At 39.5% G+C, this 16,350-nt stretch overlaps 1 protein-coding gene across 4 annotated transcripts in view; it reads right to left on the reverse strand.

Annotated features, from left to right (window-relative positions):
• The window catches only part of FGF14 (fibroblast growth factor 14), a 705,563-nt gene that overhangs the window by 259,290 nt on the left and 429,923 nt on the right, over positions 1 to 16,350 (reverse strand). Inside the window, exon 1 of one of the 4 annotated variants that reach the window (XM_089679957.1) lies at positions 2,491 to 2,857. The exons of 2 other annotated variants lie outside the window; for them this stretch is intronic. Coding sequence is in view for 1 of the 2 variants with exons in the window: in XM_089679954.1 (XP_089536080.1) it covers positions 1,887 to 2,079 (193 nt within the window). In the remaining variant the exon portion in view is untranslated. One more of the 4 variants, XM_089679954.1, reaches the window with a different exon arrangement.

Below are 16,350 nucleotides of genomic sequence, written 5' to 3' on the forward strand. Positions count from 1 at the left end.
CATTGGCTTTTGGTACTTTATCCACTGAATGCTCTCTGCTCTTTGGCATGATTTATATTCAGTAATATCTTTTTTTAAATGGTTACATTCAGTTGGATGTTCTGCTTGAATTTAACAAAATGGAATGTTTTATAGGCTAATTATTACCTATAAAACAGTTCAATTTGTATTATGATATATAAAGATGACAAAGTCATCATATATTACATTGGTCAGTGTTTAGAAGTATACATATAACCACCATACTATGTATATACATTTAGCACAAGGCTTCAGGAAACAAATACTTCTTTTTTCATTCTGATTTTTTGATAATGGAACTGAGTTGTCATCCTGCCCAAAGCAGACCTAGCTGTGTTCACATTGGATGCATAATATATGAATATATTATTAGCCATGATGAATTTTAGATCAGCTTCCTAGCTACTTAGAAAAATATATAGATCCATCCTATTGCCTGGTGTCATACTATTAGTATAAGGCGCCCCACATGAAGAATGATCCTTATTCCAAGGTCTAGTATAACACTGCCAAAAGATATGTGCTACACAATCCACCAAGCTCAGCATTCAGTAGTATGCAACAGTAATAGTTAATAGTCATCTTACAAGTGCATCAGAACTGTGTACCAATTCTAACATGGAATGAATACATAATTAGCAACCTGTGCTGTTGGCGTGTCGCCACTAAAGGTTAAGCGATTATGTAATGAATGCACTGACCGTTCAGTCTCGCCTTACATGTAAATACTGTAGATTTGTTACTACTATTGCACTTTTCTGAAGGAAAATATAAGCTAAGTGGGTGATGGTGCAAAGAAAAAATAATATTCACTGTATAGTGCAATGTTTCTATCTTATAATGTACCCCTTTTGAACCAGCAACTGTAAATCAAGAACCCCATTGTAATATACTGCTCAAGTACTTTGCAAACGTGTACTTTTATCAGCAGAATGTTTTATTAAAGTTTTTAAGCCGTTCCCTGTCTAATAACAAAAATAAACACGGTCTCCTCAGGTATGTGTAAGAATTTAACTTTAGAGAGCTACACTGAGTTTCCAAGTCCACGAAGATGAATCCTTAAAACAATCAGAATACTTCTAAAAATGAATTTACTAAAAAACTAAACATTTTCATCAAATTGTATGTAAATAGTTTAGCTGCACTAAAGGCTTTCGTTGGATTCTTCTACATAGGAAAAAAAAATCAACACTATTTGCAGCATCTAATCCAATTCATATTTTTAATGTTCAAAATAGCATATATTTCTTACCATTCCATTTGGATATAATATTTTTTATGAACTGGGTAAATCTTGCAATAGACTGGCCTACAGTCTATTAAAGAAAATTCAAATAGCTGAGATATTACTGCAAAGGGTAGCAGTACTCAAGATGTCCTAAGGATTTAGATCACATCTATTAATATTAATGAAATGATTTATTCAAACATTCATTGTTATCTTTTCTGTTATTTGCCCTTTTGACTTACTACCTTCTATTTCATTTTTTTTTTCATTAAAATATATACACTGTGTGAGTAAATGCTGAAATTGGAAGATAACATTCACATCAAGGATCATTAAAAGCACTTGCATTAACCCTGTTGCTGGAGGTGCCTACAGTACAATTCCTCTCCACAGCAGAGGGATAATGTGTGTTCTGTTAAAGACAAGAGAATTCCCGATGCATGAACACCGATTACATGCAACTTATCAGTTCAGTCTAAATAAAAATTTTGACATCAATGGCATCAGCAGGACCAAATGACAAAACACAGAAACGCAGAGAATGGTGGACAGAAACTTCCATCGGGCACATAGACACAGGGGGAAAAAAAATAAAGAGGTAATTATAAATACAGCCCACAGACACAGACCAACCGACCTTGCCTCCTGAGCCTTCGTTTCCTGAGGCCAAAGATTCGCACTTTGGAGAAGATATCCACCAGATTGCCATTACACAGGCCTCGGTTTTTGCTGGGACTGCTGCGCCTCTTGCTGGCCGATGGTCGGTCCAAGTGTTGCTCCCTTGCCTGGCGCTTTTGACGGATCAGTCCACTTGCAATAGCTGCTGCCATGCCACCTCCCGCACACCCTTACCGGGTTAGGAACCTCAGAGAGGGAGGGGCTGGCAGGAAGTTGTGGTGGGACACCCCACCAGGCTTGAGAAAGAACCCAGATAGATAAACACAGTCTGTGGAGGACACAGAGAAGCAAACCAAGGGGCTCAGCCCCTCTGGAGAGAGCCGAGCATCCCTCTCCTCCCTGTGCTGGATCACTTTAGACAACCAGTGGTGAAGTGGATGATAAGAAAAATGGACTATGACAACTAACAGAGCTCTCCTTTATCAGGAGCTGTATACATGTGAGATACCCATGCAGTATATGTAAGTATATATCTATTTATACATACATATAGGTAAAAGAAAGAAACAAAGCTAAAGTGTTGGTATGTTCCAACCAGAACTTCTTTAGCAGCTTTCTCTCACCTCTTCCACTGAAGACACTGGCATCTATGCTTGGTGGCAGGGCAAAGCTCAGAGAGGGGGGCTTAGCTTGGCTCCTCAGTGCCACCCACACACCAGACAATGCCTGCTTCTCTTTTGCGAGTGAGCTGAAAAATCAGGATGAAGAAGATGGTTAAACAGAGGAGGAAGGAGTAGGAGGAGGAAAAGAATGGGGAGGCTGGCTTTTCTCTGGCATTGGCATGGTCACAGGCAGCAGGTAAACAAAAGCTGAAACATCCGATTCAGTAGCCTTGAACTGATGCTCTCTTGCATCTTTGCAAGTCCATGCTCCTTGATCCTCTGTGATTTCAAGCACCAAGAAGCACTGCATGTGAAACAGCATCAGGAGGCAATCTTCTTTCCTGCACGTTCTGTAATCAAATCATCCCCCTCCTCTTCTCTCCTCCCATTTCTTACAAAAAAAAAAAAACACAGCTTTGTGCAATTTTCTTGAGAAATTGCTAGTTTATAACAGATCCAAGCCTCTTGCTCAGTTGGTGTTCTTGATTGTAATGCTTTTCTCACTAGAAATTAAGCATGCTTAACAGCAATCTTCTGCCTGTATTGCTTTTACTGCTTGCAGAGAACGGCGAGAGCTTATTCCAGCAGAAGCCAAACTGTCTCTCGTATTCCCATTCTTTTTTTTTTTTTCCTTCGGAAACAAGTGTCCAGAATTGCTTGAAGCAGACACAAAGCTACCTCACGTCGCTGTTAAGTTCCATAAAGATCCCTCCCGGTGCTTAGAATATATTGACTTTCTGTAGTGACAATGGAGGAAGGTGAAAGATATATGCACAAGAAAACACCAGAAATTAAGTGTGGAGGCATCGGAAGCAAAGCATTAGGCATTCACCGTGCAACAATCCCACTAGCAATAAAATAATGTATAGTAACAGACATGAGATAGTCGCTTTGAATGGAGGATGACAGGATGTGAAGCATCTGACAGCAACAGCAGGAGCAAAGCCAGCAAGTTTAGCAGATCAAATACGCAGGAGTGTCATCCCTAGACACCTCTGTCTTACACCATCACACGCAGGGGGAACACAGGGTTTTGATAGCGTGCCATAAATGTGAAAAATTACCCTCACCAATAGTTTCAGTCCTAAGAGCTCCTCATCAATCTGTGTGCAATTTCAGATGCCTGACTGCCCTCCCTAGTTTGTCCTATTTACATGTTCCTCTGTGATAAATGTGTGAATGACACAGAGCGGCTGCAGAATAGGAAGCGGAGAGGTTTGTTGTTGAAAAGCCTTCTTAGATGCATACAAATTCCAAACAATGGTGCGATAAAGACTAGAAGATGAATACGAGTGAAATGTAATGTTGTGAAGAAAAAAAATAACAAAATAACTGTGCTGTGCATGCGTTGTGGCCTTTGAATTCTCCCTGGTAGTACTGAGTCTTCCAAATCTAAAGAAGTTACATCTCTAGAGAACAATACACAGCTGAAATTTTAATTTAAACAGAAAGCAAAAAAAAGTTCAAATCTGTAATTAGATCTGTTTTATTTTCATGCATACCAGTGATGAGCTACAGGTTGCAGGTACTTTAACATACACCATTGTAGGATATCATGGTGTATTTAATAATATCTCTGGACACCTCTACAGTATATGTATTATCACTCATATGGAGCTAGGTGTATGTGCCATTTTTTTTATCATACACAGGTATACTTGTCTTTCAGTGAAGAATCATTCAATGAACCTCTCATGTTGACTGCCAATAGTGGTGAGATTTTTCCCTTCATCTTATTTTTATTAAAATTATATTGCTATGCACTGAGATCATCATCTGAATAATTTTACATAAGAGCAGCAGCAAATTTCCAGGATGTGCATTTCTCAAACAAATGTGATACAGGATCTTCAGTCACATTCTAAAAAATTGAATGTCAGCAGCTAAAAATCCTGTAGCTGCCGATTTTTAATAAAGAAACACTTACCAGTTCAGTGATCCAGTGCTGTCCTCACCCAGGCCGGTTCTTTGCCAGTTTTCGGGTCCCTGGCACCACCATGTTGACTGTGGGAAGGCAGCTGCAACTCCCTGCAGCTTCACAGTCAGCTCCCCACTGCACATGCGGGAGCAGCACTGTGCTCTGCGAATGGTCCCACACCCTCCTGGGATCTGTGTCATGTCCCAGGAGGTTGGAGGCAGGGAGGGAGGGGGTGAACTTTCCACTGTGAATCGGTGATTCCAGTGGAAGTGGGAGCAGATACCTGTCAAAACTAAATACCTGTCCCTCCCCTCCAAAAAAAAATTAAAAAGGTTTTCATTATTGGCAGAGGAGGGAAGGAGGAATGAAGTTTAAAGTGAAGTTCCACTTTAAAGAAGCTGAGTGCCAGTAGCGGTGTGATGTCTTTCCCTTTGATTTAAGATTCCCTTTTATTTATTCTACAACAAAATATACATGCATACTGATTGTTAGTGTAAAGCTGAGTTTGGAAGGATTTCACGTATTTCCAGGATGCAACAAATTTACAGGATGCCGAGAGACTTCCAAGACCCAATTCTACTGATAGTTATTAATTTATAATGCTTAATATTGCCAGTTCTTTATCCATCAATTATTATAAACCACCCAAAGCTCTTCATATAGTGCAAAGAGCAATACGGTTATTTACTAAACTGCAACAGCCCAAAAAGCAAAATATTGTCAAGAAAGTTTTGGATCCTTGTGGTCTCTGTTTTGTTTGATTACTATTTCTGTTATTCTGTTTATTACGGGATCTGCGTATCCACGTTGTTCTATGTATGTGTAATCCTGCTGTTGCAGTAATGTCATTGTGGATTCTGTAAGTACTGTTCCATTTTCTTTATTATCTTGACAATAAAAGTTGTTTGGATTTAAAAAAAAAAAAACTGCAACAGCCCATAACAACTGTCGTTTTAAAGTATATGTGAAACTTTACCTCAATCTATTCAGTTTAAAATAGCTGAAACTCTAGTGTGGGGGATATAAATCAAGGAAGATTTATTCAAATGTGGAATGCATGACTTCCTACCTTGTTGCCATCCGGATGTCTTAAGGCCTCCTTTTTGTCCCTTTTTTTCCTTTCCCTCTTTTCATTTATTAGGCGATCCCAGCGGCTGCTTGCGGGTGACTTTCAGGGCTTTTGGGGAATTCTCTTCATTCTCCCCTCTCTCCAATCTAGAAGGGGTATGGGGATATGGTGATATATGGCCATTTTGGTTCCGACAACCCTCTCACTCCAATGGTGCTTTTTGACGAATTGCTGGGATTACTCTACAGCAAATTAGAGTGACAGAACACAACCTTCAGGAACAAGGTTGAGCCTGCTGAAAGATTAATAGTCACATTAAGCTTTTCCTCCAGGAGGTTACCTGCCCTATGGATACTGGAGAGTGGAATATATAGATCTCCTGTTATTGCTACTTTACAAGTAGCATTCTGGTGAGTACAGAGTGGTGGTGGAACATTCACTGGCCATTAGAGCACTGTGTGGAACTGGACACATTCTGTTGTGGTTTTCAGAATCACATCACTGACACACAGACTTATATTGGAAGGACATTATTCATTTGTTATACTCATTTGTTTATGTGTAGCTTCATTGGTTGCACTAATTTGTAAACACATTTTTGACACCATATTTATTTGTTGTATGCGCTGCACTTTATATATATGTTTGTAACTCATAACAACTGTCCTTTTTTATAACTAATCACAACCTCTGTTCTCAGCTGCATAAGAGGCTTAGAAAATTGGGGGTGGAGACTGCAGGAAGGCGTGTCAGCATGAGGCAGAGAGAGAGCAGTACACTGATCTTCTATTGAAGAACTGTACAGGGGGAACTGTCAGCAGAAGGCTGCCCATTGGACCATTGGAGGGCAGGCAGGCTGTGCTTGTAAGTAGAATGCAAAGAAGCAAACTGACCACACTGATATGGATGTGCTTCCATGCCCAGCATGGCCAGCTTGCAATAGAAAAACAGGGGAACTGTCAGAATCACCGTGTATTTCATACAAAGGCAGCAACACAAAGAATAGGATACTATTTCAAACAAGTACACCAGACACATATAAGGAATATGAAATGTTGGGGTAACAAACAGTTTACGTCAGATTGGTAAACTGAACATCATAGCATCCTTGTTAAATGAGCTACTGGTTTGAAAATAAATAGACTATGTATAGGAATTCAGTCAATGCCTATAAAGGGGCATGCTGTTGGCTGTATAAGTTTCAGTGCTGTGCACAGTTAATTTAGCTTGCTAAATAAACTCATTACTAGATGGATAGTTTGGATGATATAGTATAACAGTGATTTGTGAAAACCCACAAAGTACCAAGTAACAACGCGTAATGAACAAATATACAGTATAGCTCAGCCAAATGACTGCTTTAATAAATTAGTCAGTAAATTAGTCATATTAAACTGTTTTAGCTTGGCTATACTCCCATCTCTCGGTACTACTGGTGGTGTCCACATCTGTTCCAACATTATAACTCTCACTGTGTAATATGCAATAATTAACTGATATCAGTAAAAAAAAAAACACAATAAGTAGACAATTGCAACAGGTTAATTGTGTGCTAACAAACAATTACCAGTGGTCTAATAGCTTTGTAAATTGGAAACATGTTTAATTTGTCTGAAGACACTTACAACAGAGCCTGAAGCACACGATCGTACTCACAATGCAAACAACAAATATACATATACATAAAAGGCATATAAAGCAAATAACACACTATAACACGTAAGATGTAGTTTCTCTGACACAGCTACCGTGTACACTATTTTGTGCCTCAGCTGACCAATCTACAGTATAGAAAGCCTTCATAAGTACCATGGACAGCTCACTGTGCTTTTCCCCATTACGCTGATACTCCTTATTGCAATGGATTACAGTAGTGTACTGTAAATATAAATACCGTGCAATAAAAGGTACTAACATGTTACTACAAGAAGTATCTTTACATTAATTTATATATTAAAAGCCAACAATTGACAACTATTATTAATAAAATAAGGTTTTTTTTCAGCTTTGGGCCTTAAAATTCAGCTTAAACTCAACCTCTCTACTGACACGCGAAGTGTATATAATTGAACAGAGGAGTATTTTTCAGCTTTGCATTTGTAATAAAGGTTTACAGTGCAAACACATCCTGCTATATTTCAAAGAAAACTCAAGAGAGCCATCTGCTGTCTTAATATATAATGCAACAAAACACATTTCAAATGCCCTCTTTCTACTTAAGAACTTAGCGATTCACGCCTGAATATAGGTAAAGGGGATTTCTATATCGTACGACACAATGGATTTTTAATCAAGCCTAATGACTCAATCAGCAGCACCTATTTCTTGACATACGTCTGATTTGCAGCAAGTTGAAATCAGTGTCTTGGTCAAGAGCTGCCTGCTAAAAAAGATCAATGTTGAAATTATTTATTCATTAAATGTATGTGCTGTTAGGCTGTGGACCACGCAAAACAACTAGAATACAATTTGCAATTTCTCATTCTGCAAATGCTAGATGCTTGGCTGTCATGCTGAGCCTCTGGCTTCAGTACTTTGAGTTACTTACCCAGCAGAACTATGAAGATAATGACTTTTCTCTGGATTCCAAACATGAATACTTTTTCCAGATCATGGATTTAGAAATTTACTATTATTGTTATTATTATACAGGATTTATATAGCACCAATAGTTTGAGCAGCGCTTTACAATATAAAGGGAGACAGTACAATTACAATACAATTCAATACAGAAGGAATAGGAGGGCACTGCTCATGGAACTTACAATCTAAAGGAAAAGGGAGGTGGTACAAAAGGTGATAGTTGCAGGGGATAATCTGATGGAGGTGACTCATACAGTTCTTAGGTGGAAGTCTACCCAAGGTAGAGGGTCAGCCAAACTTCCAGACATTTTCAGAAAAAGTTTAGCAAGTTTCTTCTAGGAAAGAATAACTTAAACCACACCTGTAATTTGTCCTCTGTTACTTTGTCTTGCATGAGCAAAACACAGGTGTGCTTTAAGAACAAGACTATTTGTGCAAACCTTAGTACCTGTGTTTGAAAATATAACCAATATCTCTATTTCATTCAAATATTTGTATAACTAATAGATGAATGGAGTAATATTTGTAAAAGCATTTTTTTTTAAATGAAGAACTATTGCTATGCATGATTAATCCATATAGTTTAAACAGCTAATGTAAAATTACAGATGTGTTTTCTTAATGCTTAGAAAAGTGGAGTGATGGAACGCTGATGTTTTCTGTATATTTTTAATATTACCATCATCCAAAACTATAGAGGCGGTGTTGGTATGGGGCAGGGATCTCCAAACTTTCTAAACAAAGGGCCAGTTTACTGTCTTTCAGACATTTAAAGGTATGGACTGTGGCCATTTGGGAGTAGAAAATGCCCCAGAGTGAATGTATATAATGCCTCAGGCTTAGTTACTAGTGAATGTAAAAAAATAACATAGTGCCCGTGGTCAGTAGGAGGAGAAATAGTGTCCCATAATTGGTGTCATTGGGAGGAATAGGGCCCCATCATTGGTGTCAGTGGAAGGAATAGTGCCCTATCATTGCTGTCAATCGGAGAAATAGTGCCCCTTCATTGATGTCAGTGGGGGGAATAGTGCCCCATCATTGCTGTCAATGGGAAAAATAGTGCCCCATCATTGATGTCAGTGGGAGGAATAGTGCCCCATCATTGCTATCAATGGGAGAAATAGTGCTCCATCATTGGTGTCAGTGGGAGGAATAGTGCCCCATCATTGGTATCAGTGGGAGGAATAGTGCCCCATCATTGATGTCAATGGGAGAAATAATGCCCCATCATTGGTGACAGTGGGGGGAATAGTGCCCCATCATTGCTATCAATGGGAGAAATAGTGCTCCATCATTGGTGTCAGGGGGAGGAATTATACCCCGCAGTTAGTATCAGTGGAAGGAATGGTGTTTCATTGTTGGTTTCAGTAGGATGAATAGTGTCTCATATGAGTTAGAGGAATAGTGCAACAAGAGCCGGATAAAGGCAAGCAAAGGGTCAAATCCTGCCCGTGTGCCACAGTTTGGAGACCACTGGTACAGGTTATCTGAATATTGGGCTGGCAGTTTCTACACAGCAAAAGATTTCCATGATTATCTTGGCTTGTGATATGGATTAGTGAAGTTATATTCGCCACACCGTGCTATGCAAGCCCAGATACAGGTTTATTCCAACTAAACAAATCCAATGCATTTAGGGGGCTACAGATCTTCCCCCTTATCAGGACTTAGGAAAATGAAACAATGTATGCGTCCTCAGTAGTAAGTGTATTGTTAAGTGTTTTGAGTTACCACTGCATCTGTCAGCAGCTGGTCCTGGGCCTGCAGTGCAGTGCTTCAGTTCAAGAATCACTCATGTTTTCTTAATGCTCTGTTAAATCTTCCAGCTGTTACATATCTGCCTAATACTATTTCTGAAAGCATCAGAAGGGCAGATATAAGTGTGCCTACTCTAAAATATAGAATAACAGTTTTTGTCTTACTGCACATATGCTTGCATTTTTAGTACAATACTATACGTACTATACTGTATATAATTCATATGTCTATCCACGTGACTACCCTCGCCTAGAAGCAAAATTCATTTTCCATTTTGTAGATATAATGACAAATGTTTCATATACTTGTGCATATCAGTCGATCGCACGAATCTGCACCCCCCCTTTCCAAGAAATAGTGTTAATCAATGTGCTGTAAAAAGCTTGTAGTCATGCAGAGTCATTGATTAACATTACACCTTGCACTAAGGAGCATTCTGTATTGAAAGATTCAACCCAGAAGTTAATGTTTGCAAGCTCTAAAGAAGTAAAAGGTCAGGGACCTCTTAGACTTTTCAATCTTTAGCACCACTAATAGGCTGATTTTCAGTTATTTGCACCTAGTATTTTATTTCTTTCAAAAAATATCACTTACAGGTATAACTTTCACTCACGTATTTCCACAAAGGCAAAATGAAAAAAAGAGAATACCGTGCTAAAGCAACATGCTTTGCTACATTTAAAAGTTTAATATGTTTTTACCCAACATTAAATATATATTAAGGATTGGGAAACTAAGTGAAGCAGAAAACACAACTACATAAAATGCAGACTGCAATTGCTAAAGGCTTCAACAGCACAAAGAACACTGCATAAATATTCAAGTAGAATTTGGTAAAAAAAAGTAAACATACTGTATACAAGATATATGCTTCCCTATGTATGTATTCTGCAGTAATAATTATGCTAAAGGGCTCAGTCTTGGGATAGCCTTTACGAAGGAGCTTAGTGAGGGTCTGGAGCTGTGTAGGGTCCTGTCTTGCACACATAAGACACAAACCCAGTTGAAACTTTTGTTTTGTTTTTTTTTTAATTCTAGGTAGAATAGAAAAAAATTTTAAAACCTATGTCAGTAATGTATCGTCTGTATGCCTATTGGCAGAGGTGTATCTACCGTGCAGCAAACAAGGCATTTGCCCTGGGCAGCATGTTTCATGGGGGCGGTGAAGCCCCCAGGCCAGTGGCTTATCATCCAAGGGTGCAGGGTGTTCACTGAACATGGGCCTCCAACATACACTGCACCAATGGATGATACTGTCAGGCACTACAGCTGTGGGTTAAGTGTCCCCACAGACAGTGTCCCCTCTGCTGATCCTGCCCCCTCCCATGCTGCGCCCCACCCTAAACAATACCCCCCTCTCCCTACCTCTCCACCCTAAACAATAACCCCCTCCCCATTTCTCCACCCTAAACAATAACCCCCTCCTCTGAAGAGGTGGAGATCTAATAGGAAGATGGTGGATCCTAAAGAGGAAGAGGTGGAGCTTACAGATGAAGGGGTGGATCTTAAACAGGAAGGGGTGGGACAAATTTAGATGGGGGGGCAATTTTAATCTTGCCTAGGGCAGCACAAAACCAAAATACACCACTGCCCATTGGAAAGACTTCTGGTCAATTCCTGGGCAGGAAGAGAGAGTGATTCTGCTAGGAAGGGAATAAAAATGTGTTGGCTGAAACTAGGCTCTAGGGTATAGCTACAATTGATAAAAAATAACACAGTTTAAAAAATAACGTTCAACACAAATAGCAGTGATGATACGCAAATTGTAGGAAAAGTAATCAAAACACATCTTTTTGGTTTAACTCCAGAACACTCATATCTATTTTGTATGAGTTTATTAACATATTAGCACTGTTTTTTTTAAAGGGTAACCCAACTTTCATGGGGAAATATAGAGTATACAACTGCGAAACACAAACCTTTCCTTTTCAAATCTGTAGAGCTGTCATTTTCTGTAAAATGCAATGCAATGTGGCTACCTAGAGGTGTTCTGTACACAGATGGTGTAAAGAACACCCCCCACCCCTTCAAGAAATGTCATTTCCTGATTGTGTGATTGGCTCACAGATTTTCCCAGAAATCTACACTAAGAAACAAGTCAGGTTTTGGGAACCCCCTGTAACAAAAGTTTCATTTTTGGTGAGTTGCTGCCAAAAGGAAATCACGGCTAAAGGGATGCAGACCCTGCCACTCATCAGAACCCTGCAGGTGCAGCAGCTGATTGATAATTATAAAACCTTCCCCATACAGATTCTCTCTGCACATGGACATAGACAAAGAAAACTGCTATCTCTTCAGAATAACAAAATGTAGGGATCTGCAACCAAGTTTGGTAAAATCCTTGCAATGTACATAGATCACCTAGAGGGGAATGTTTTTTGTTTTTTTTCTGCTCAACAAAAGTGGAGTTATTCTTTAACTAAACCTGATTGTGGCTTATTCTGTTCCCTGTCTCAACAATGGGACATGGCATTCTCATTAGAATTTTTTTTCGTGTTCCATATGCAGGCCATCTAATGCCAACAAAGTAATGTCAACTCACTGTGACCATTTCAGTAATACTGAGAACTTCCATTTGGTTTTCTTGTCAAGAAAGAGACATGAAAATAGACTGCCAAGCAAGTTTCTTTTTTCCACACAGGAAGTACACACTAGAGACGATTTAGGCAGACTCAAATTAGTTACTGAATCACTCAACTTAAAGTGGAGTTCCAGCTGAAAGAAAGAATAAAAGTTAGCAGCTACAAAAACTGTAGCTGCTGACTTTTAAAGTATGGCCATTTACCTGTCTCTTGGTCCAGAGGTGTCCTCACCAGCGCTGGTTTCATCGGCAGTCTTCTCTCCCTGGCACCAGCATCTTTAGTGTGGGCACCCGGCTGTGACAGCTTGTGGCTGCTCAAGCAGCACTGGGCTTTGTGAATGGACCCGTAGTCTTCTGGGAACTGTCACGTATCCTAGCAGACTACGGGGAGGGAGGACAACTTCCGCTTCCAATCTCCTACTCAATCGCAGTGGAAGTGGGAGCGGGTACCTGTCAAATTCGGGTACCCGCTCCCCAAAGGTGCCAATCCTGAATGGGGAACAGGGGACAGAGCATTAAAGTGGAACTTCCCCTTTTGGGTGGAACCCCGCTTTAAATAAACCCTTGTTAAACACAGGAAGAACTTACATCGCTTTTGTAAATATTACCATTGATGGAAAATGCACTCAGGGCGAACAACTTAGCTACCATGCTGCCCTTCTTATCTAGTAAACAACTGTTATTACTTGTCAATTCTGTATAATAGTTAAGACCTAAAATTTCTGAATAAATTGCATATTTATTTGAAATGAACTCCAATGGACTTTGGTAGAAGAGTAGATCACACACAACCACATGACTGTATGGTGGACATACACAGTCCTATAATGTATTGTTGTTGATCACTAAAGAGGATACCTTGAAACTATCTTTGATATCCCAGAATATAGATTAGTGATTGCATCAGTAAAAATGTTCTTAGTTTTGTTAAGAAAAATCCACTCCACATGAAGCATCTATTTTGAATGTTCAATCCTTGCTATCCTTATAATTAGCAGAGGATAGCAAGGAAGGATCTTTGTTTATGAGGATAGTGAGGACTGAGCATTTTGGATGAGCACAAGTATGCTGTTAATTTATGCACTACTCCCACATGCTTACTTTCTGATCTCGCTTATATAATGCACTATGTGGGAGTTGGATACACAGACTGAGAAGGAGAGAAGCAGCTGTGTGATAACACTTGTCATGGTGATTTTTACAACTCGAGTACTGCTGCATTGCTAATTGCAAGTGTTCCCAAGCAGCTTTAATATCATTACCAGAGTCTCAATTAGCTCACATTAATAACGTACCAAGTTGAAGAAAAAGTCAGGTGTGGGGTGTATTTGGTATTAGACATTTTATGTTTGTGTCTGCAAAATTTGTCAGTGCTATGATGTAAATAATCCAGTATTTCTACGACAGACACCACGTGCAACCTAAGCAAGCTGATGCTTTTAGTGCATTGACAGTAAAACCCTTTTGAAAGACCTCAGTGGACTTCATTTAATAATACAGTCAACATACACAATAGTAGGCTGCAAATCTCAAGCTGGCCATACATGTGTGTACAAAGAATACAATCAGTACATTCAATATTGCCATCAGAGATTTAGCAAATGCTGTCTCAAAGTACTTAAGAATGGTGTTTGCTTTTAACTTTTGATTTTAGAATAAATGGAATTTTCTGAGTGAAAACCATATTTACTTTGAGGCCCCTTTCACACGGGCGGTTAGATTTCAGCTTTTAGCTGCGGTTAGAGGAACTTACTTACTGCAGCTAAATGCAGACAATGCATCCCTATGGCTCCATGCACACACTGCGTTTAGCAACGTTTTCACAATATACGGTTTAATGCATCTAGAAAAAATAAAGTTGACTATGTTCAGGAGCGATGTACATAAACACAGTTAATGTACACAGTACAAAGAAAAAATAAACAGTTGCATTAAAAAAGGCAAGAATTTACTACCGCAGCTAAACGCAGCCGCATGTAAATGTAGATAAACGCAATGTACAGACGTAAGTGATCTCTGAGCCAGGAGTGTTGGAATTTCAAAATAAAAAAAACCTGTATTTACAAGCGACAGAACAACTGCCCGTCTGAAAGAGGCCTTAGAATTTCATTAAGTCAAGAAAAATTTTCCAGCCTGTTCGATTTTCTTTTTTTTTTTTACTATGGTTGAAAACTATTGCCAATTTGACCATATTTTGGCGGAGCTCCACCAAAAAGGTTAAGTTCTGCTTTAATGCATTGTCCCCCGCTCCCCATTAAGGATTGGCACCTTTGGGGAGCGAATACCCAAATTTGACAGGTACCCGCTCCAACTTCCACTGCAATCGCCTAAGGCGGTCAGAAGCAGAAGTTGTCCTCCTACCATCCCTCCCCGTAGTCTTCTGGGACACGTGACAGGTCCCAAAGACTACTGGGCCATTCACAAAGCTCAGCGCTTCTCGCGCATGCGCAGAGGGCACCCTGCCGTGAAGTCGCAAGCTGTCACAGCTGAGTGTCCACATTGAAGATGCCAGCAAGTAGACGGCCGGTGAAACCAGCCGTGGTGAGGGCACTGCTGGACTGAGGGACAGGTAAGTGTCTGTATTTTAAAAGTCAGCAACTACAATTTTTGCAGCTGCTGACTATTTTTATTTTTTTTTAAATCAACTGGAAATCGGCTTTAAAGTATAACTGTAGGGAAAACTCGTTTTTTGTTTTGGACAGAGTGGATATGGATTAAAACACCTATTTTTTTTTTTTTTTTAAATTGCAGCCTGTGTTCCCATTAGGGAGATTCACCCTCTCTATTTGCCCCGTTTACATTTATCATTGAGAGTGAAAGCACAAGAAAATCTAAAATTTTTGGTTGTGCCCAGAAAAGTATTAGGGGGGGGGGGCATTTTTCAATAGGGACATCAGTTCTGGTGACCTTGGGTTCCACAAGGAATTCCCTTAAGTTGCAGAAATTTTAACTCACTTCCTGTTTTGGCTATGGGACAGGAAGTGAAAGTAAATATCCCCGATAGGACACAGATGGCAAAAAATAAACTGACGAGTTATAACTCTCCCTTACTCTATCATATAGTTCTATGTTAACTATTTAAAAATTAAACATTCCAAAATCAATTTTTCTTCCTAGGAAACTCTACCCATGTATGGCCAGCTTTACTGTAGTAGCCTTGAAACCTCAGTTTTCAGCAGAATTTTGAGGTTAGACCAAAAATTGGTGACGTCCATATGTCTTCATGTTTACAAACAATATGAGCATTGCTCTCCAATTAAATAACTTGTTACCTCTGGTTCACACCTGCGCGGGTTTGCGGCTCCCATTTGCGCAGACTTGGCAGTCCACTCATTTGAATGAGATGCTGTGCCTGTGTTTTCCAAACAAAAAAGGTTCTTTCACCTTTTTAAAAAGTAAGAAGCAGAGAGAATGCAAAAGCACCCACAAATGCACTGCAGGTTGAGATGTGTGGGGGTGCCATTAAGAATGAATGGCGGCCCTGCGCATCTCTACAGAGCAGCGTGATTTGGCTGCGGGTGCTGGAATAGCAGCTGTGCCCACATCGACAACCACCCAGTCAAGTGCGAACTTAGCTTTAAGCCTTAAAGTATTAAGTGCCTACATTTTATAGAACATAATCATTATAATAATTTTTCCAAGCACATTACCAACTTTGGAACACTCTCCACCTATTACTAATAATGCAATAGTATGTACATTAAACTTAAAAAGATTTCAGCTTGATGCTAAAGTCTGGTAAAGTGGGAAATAGGAACAGCTTGTGTAGTAAAACAAATAGTGACCTGCTAATTGATCAAAGCTATCAGTGATAAAAGGCTCAGTGTTGTAGGTAGGTAGGGGGGGTATTGGTAAATTCAGGTCACTATGGGGTGATCCAGAATTCACCCCTCTTTAAGGTGATTTTAACTG

The sequence above is a fragment of the Staurois parvus genome, unplaced genomic scaffold, assembly GCF_062004578.1.
Source record: "Staurois parvus isolate SC_StPar_1 unplaced genomic scaffold, SC_StPar_1.0 ptg000233l, whole genome shotgun sequence".
Classification (NCBI taxonomy): domain Eukaryota; kingdom Metazoa; phylum Chordata; class Amphibia; order Anura; family Ranidae; genus Staurois; species Staurois parvus.